The sequence below is a fragment of the Cebus imitator genome, unplaced genomic scaffold (genome assembly GCF_001604975.1).
Source record: "Cebus imitator isolate Cc_AM_T3 unplaced genomic scaffold, Cebus_imitator-1.0 Scaffold44, whole genome shotgun sequence".
Taxonomy (NCBI): Eukaryota; Metazoa; Chordata; class Mammalia; order Primates; family Cebidae; genus Cebus; species Cebus imitator.
The window spans coordinates 3,659,156-3,664,567 of record NW_016107359.1 but is presented as its reverse complement, the minus strand read 5'-3'; the positions used below and the strand labels follow the sequence as shown (position 1 = coordinate 3,664,567).

The window sequence follows — 5,412 nt, the reverse complement described above, 5'->3', positions numbered from 1 at the left end:
GTGGTGATGGTGGAGTGATGATGGTGGTGGTGGAGGTAGTGGTAGTGGTGGTGATGTGGTAGTGGTGGTGTTGATTTGATGGTGGTGGTGGTGGTGGTGGTGATGGTTGGGTGGTGGTAATGGTACTGATGGTGGTGATAGTTGGACAATGATGGTGGTGGTGATGTGGTGATGGTGATGTCAGAAATGGTGGTGATGATGGTGGTGGTGGTGGTAGTGGTGGTGGTGATGATGTGGTGGTGATGGTTAGGTGATAATTGTGGTGGTGATATGGTGGTGGTAATGGTCGCATTGGTGGTGATGGTGGTGTTGATAGTGCGGTGATGGTGATGATGGTGGTGGTGGTGGTGGTGGCATAGTGAGTAATTAACTGTGAGAGGAGAGTTGAGAAGGACCCAAGAATGACTTACTGATTTCTGGCCTAGATATCTATATAGATGGTTTTAGGATCACTCCAAAAAGGAGTACTACAGAAGAACAGGTTGGGGTAAGAATTAGATATAATATTAATTTAGAAATCTTAAGATTGAAGTAACTATTGTGTCTTTGAGGGTCAGGAGATAGGACCTGGTATTCTGGAGGTAGCTCTGGCTCAGAGCAATTGATTTAGGACTGTGTAGTGTATTACTGAGATGGCTAAAATGGCCTTGGAGATCAAATAAGGTTCAGAACAGTTTTTGAGAGAAATGGGTGAGGACACTAACTTGGGACAGTGGGAAGATTGTCAGGTAAGGGTAAAAGCTTAGGTGGATTGAAGACATTGACTTTGACACACATTCTTAACACTGAATTTTTATTTTAAGAAGTGCACAGTAGACTAATGGTAAGATCAAGAAAGGGGTGTGAGTGGGTAGATCCAGAACCTTATCCAGAACTGGGGTAAGAGATTGGTGGAAAGTTAAGAGAAGGTTAGGCTGATGGACAGGCCAGGGCATCTGGTCTATTTTGGAAGGAAATTCAGTCAGTGCTACGCTGACTGGGTGAAGAGGTAGGAGTCCAGGAGCTGAAGTCAAGTAACCGGTTACCAGGAGAAAGAGGGGACAGAGCTGGAGGGCTAGCAAGCTGGACTCAGACAGTGAGTATGACAGTGAGGGCTCAGAGCTGGAAGTGGGTGGAAGTGCGTAGGGCATTCGCTCATTTTTAAAACCTTATTCTGGTAATTTAAACTGGAAGATGTCCTGAAAATTCAACGTTTAAATCTATATCTTTGATAAACAAGCTTACAAAAAAACTAGGGGGAAGGGCACAGATGGTTACCTCCCAGAACAAATTTAGCTCTGATCAGGGCTTGATAATTTCTTTGACAATATAATTTGCTACTCTAACATACCAAAACATTGGCAAATATTATAGTTTCAAAATAGGCAAAATAGACATGGATATAAGCAAACATATTTTCATATTCACAAAGAATGTAGATTAGACAAACACTGCACACATTTTTTTCCTGAGAGCATATCTTTTTATGTCAATGCATGCTCAATCCCATTTGAAAAAAACTAGTAAATGAGGCTGGGCATGGTGGCTCATGCCTGTAGTCCCAGCACTTTGGGAGGCTGAGGCAGGAGGATCACAAGGTCAGGAGATTGAGACCAGCCTGGTCAACATGGTGAAACCCTGTCTTTACCAAAAAACAAAAATTAGCTGGGCATGGTGGTGGGCCCCTGTAGTCCCAGCTACTTGGGAGGCTGAGGCAGGAGAATTGTTTGAACCCGGGAGGCAGAGGTTGCAGTGAGCTGAGGTCTTACCATTGCACTCCAGCCTAGGCAAGAGGGTGAGACTCCATCTCAAAAAAACAAAACCAACTAATAAATGAATAAGGAGGGTAAGAGTAAGGCTAACAAATAAACAAGGAGCCTGGAACTATTTACAATCTGGATACTTAAAGACAAAGTATTTAGGCTATTAAGTATATTTGATTTGACACCATTTTTCAGTTTAAAAGCTCAAATCAGTGTGGTATAGACAGAAAGTGGGCAATTATATCTTCTAAAAGGTCTTAACTGGCTCCCAGAAAGAGGAAGGCAAGCTGATAAAATCTGGCTTATTCTATTAGGCTCATTTGATTCGCTTCAGGAAACACATCCAATTTATAATGGTTCTCAATCCTGGCTACTTATTAGAATCGCCTGGAGAGCTTTTAGAAATTACTGATGTCTGGGGTCCATTTCAACCTATTAATTCAGAATCTCTGGGATGTGTGGTCTGGGCATTGTTTTAAAATCTCCCCAGGTGATTATTATATGCAGCTAGGTCTGGACTTCAGTCACTAAGGAGTAGATGTGATGTTGAAGTTACCTTTTAGATCTAAACAACTTTGCATTCATACAAACAGTATCTTTAGCCTGTGATGGAAAACAGGTGCTTTGAAAAAATAAATGAAAAAGCAACCGCTAAGGGAAATATGCACCTTCTCAGTGTGCTGAATATTTAGGGGTAAGAGCGTGTCACAGGGAACTATTTTGTCCAGTGGAAAAAAATTATCATAAATACTTTTTTAAAAACAAAATTTGTTGAGTTTACAAATCTGTTTTCTGGGAGTTTATTTTACACTGGGGCCTCTGTTAAGAGCTTAACATATATGACCAGTGAAAGTTGTCAGAATCAAAATGGAGCAACTAATGTTGAGAAAAAAACGTAAATGTAGCCAGGGAAGGATAGGAAGAATGAGTTCTCACCTTTTTATGCCTGATAATGTAAAAGGCTCTGTAAAAACCACACCCTTGTACAAAGGCTATTGTAACCTTACACAAAAAATACTTTTGCAATGACATTTGCCCTGCAACTTCCTGAGCAACCTTGGATTGGTGTCACCCTTGTTATAGATCTCTGTAGAAAATAATAATTATTTAAAAACAATTTTGCAATCCTCTCCAACTTTTTTTCTTTAAAAATTTTCATTTTCTATTAAAAATCTTTGTCTTTCTTCACCTTCCTAAGTATGCACATGATTAATTATGGTATACATATTCCCATCGCAATGAACTATTTCCAAATAGGCTTGATTTTCTTTTAGAGAACCTCTCTCTGTTTATTATTTAGGTTAGCAGACCTAAAGATTAAATAAATCTTTTGACAACTCCAGCTAGGTAGATACATAAAAGTATCCAAATTTTATGATAGAAAACTGAGTCTTAGAAAGATGTATAGGATCATACAGCTAGTAAATGATGGTATTGAGTTCATATTCTAAAACTCCAGTGCTAAACCATTATGATTTGCTAACTGATTAAAACATCTTCCTTTAAGGGATTGAAAACACTTTCTCTTTAAACTGAGATTTATGCTTTGTCATTGGATCAGAAATCCTGCTCCTCAGTTCCTTGTAAAATAAAATGCAAGCAACAAGAAGGAATTCTTTAATGGTTACATACTTCAAAGAGTTAACACATCAGGTCTAATGAAGTGAGTGTGGAAAAATTACATAGAAATCAGAAGCCTGTTTTATAACTGCTGTCATGCCATCTCTCCAGGAAGCTCATGTTGATAGTCAATGGAGAATTAAATGTGAAAATGCTTTATGAAAATTACCATATAAACTATTATTAATTTCAGTTTTTCTCAAATTTAATGCCACTGAAATAATCTGGGCTGGCTTTGCCTGATAATTCCTCTTTTTCTACTCAATGTCTAAAATAATATCATAATGCACAGCAACTAATTAAGAAATAAAGATGACAGCAGAAGAAAAATCTATTTAATCTAAAAACTGTGACTTTGATGAACACTGAGAAGTCTTGGTTTTTTGTTTCATAAACTATATATAAAAAACATATGAGGTGTAAATGCTGTGAAAGCACAAACTTAGAACATCTGACTTCCCAAATTAATAAAAGTAATGATTTTGTAAAGTTGTAGATTAAGGAAACATACCCAATACCTTACATATGCCATTAATACAGACATTTCTGCTATTGCCGCCTTCAAAGCAAGGGGTACCATCAATAACAGCATCCAGCATTTTCTCAGAAAACTTGCCATCTATGGGTCGGCAGTAGAGCTCACAAGGATGTGCTGAAGGAAAAAGAGAAGGCAAATCCTTGCAAGTTAGCTTTTTAGCTCAGTGTCCTCCCCCAGGATTCCTCTGTATTTATGACCCCCAAGTGTTATTTAATCTAGTGATCTCATCTTTTTACCTTCTTGAGACACATGCTGAAGTATGGGCTTTTTCCTTTTTCAATAAAAGTTTTATAATGAATTAAATTAAAAGTTTGCTTTAAAATGTTCTGTTCTTTGCTGCAAACAATGACTCCTTTCTATTCAACATCGAATTGTGCTTATAAAAATAAGAAACTCGGCATCTGGGGTTAGCTTAGAAAATAAGTTATTGCAACCAGCCATGCAGGACTTCAGGCAAGCAGGATGCCTGCTCCTTTCTTGCAGCAAAGTAAGTAGCCCACAGAGGACAGGCATCGCCTCCCATAGGGCCAGCTCATTACTACCACAACCTCCATCACCACCAGCATAACCCTGCCCCAACAAACGTCCTCCTCCAGTCTAAGATATGCTTAGATTAACAACCATGTAGAAACATTTTTTGTTGAAGCTGAAGCCAACCTGCTTATCATAGTAATCCATCCCATCATCTTGGGTCCTACACTGAATCCAGTCTAAGGTTCAGTTTTCTACTCCATTGTGAATGAAGACAGGATGATCTAGAGCACAGGAACATTTACTTAATAAAATACACACCCACATGTGTGTACACAGAATAACCAGAAAGATAGATAACTGTCAAATCACAGGTTGCCTTAAAATTTTTAATAGCTAATATATGTATATGATAAGAAGAATTCAAGTAATAATTTTCTTATGAATGTAATGAATGTTTTTCTTTAATTGAGAAACAAAATAATGTCTTCTTCAGAAGGGATTTTGGGGTCTCTTCTGGATGTGTTTAGTATGGGCAGGGCTGTTAGTTGCTTCATCATGTGATCAGCTGAGGACTCAATGGTACCAGCCATAAGGCTATTCATCATGGGCCCACCTCACTGGGATGTGCACCAAATGCCAAGCCTGAGTGCACAGTGATAGCTGTGTCTGCTTGAGGATGCAATAATCCATGTGGCCAGGAAATGAAAATGCAAAACCCACACAAACGTAACGATGAGCAAAAGCTCTGAATGCTGAAACTCTGAACAAACTTGAGACTGAGGTCAAAAATATCTATTTAAAGCTTTAAAGGGATAAGTGAACCAGTTCAGAAGGAGAAAATTAGATATCACATGCTCTCACTTTTAAGTAAGAGCTAAACATTGGATACACATAGACATAAAGATGGAGATAGACTCTGGGGACTCCAAAAGCAAGGAGGGTGGAAGGAGGGTGAGGGTTGAAAAATGACCTATTGGGTAGTGTTCAGTATTTGGGTAATGGGTGCACTCAAACAAGTACATTTTCCCCCGAATCAAA

The 5,412-nt window shown here is 38.7% G+C and overlaps 1 protein-coding gene across 1 annotated transcript in view; it reads right to left on the bottom strand.

Moving 5' to 3' along the window:
* Positions 1-5,412, bottom strand: part of LOC108303007 (A disintegrin and metalloproteinase with thrombospondin motifs 12-like) — a 237,788-nt gene that overhangs the window by 92,779 nt on the left and 139,597 nt on the right. The window contains exon 14 of the mRNA XM_037737886.1: positions 3,881-4,014. Coding sequence (XP_037593814.1) covers positions 3,881-4,014 — 134 coding nt within the window. The remainder of the gene's footprint in view (positions 1-3,880; positions 4,015-5,412) is intronic.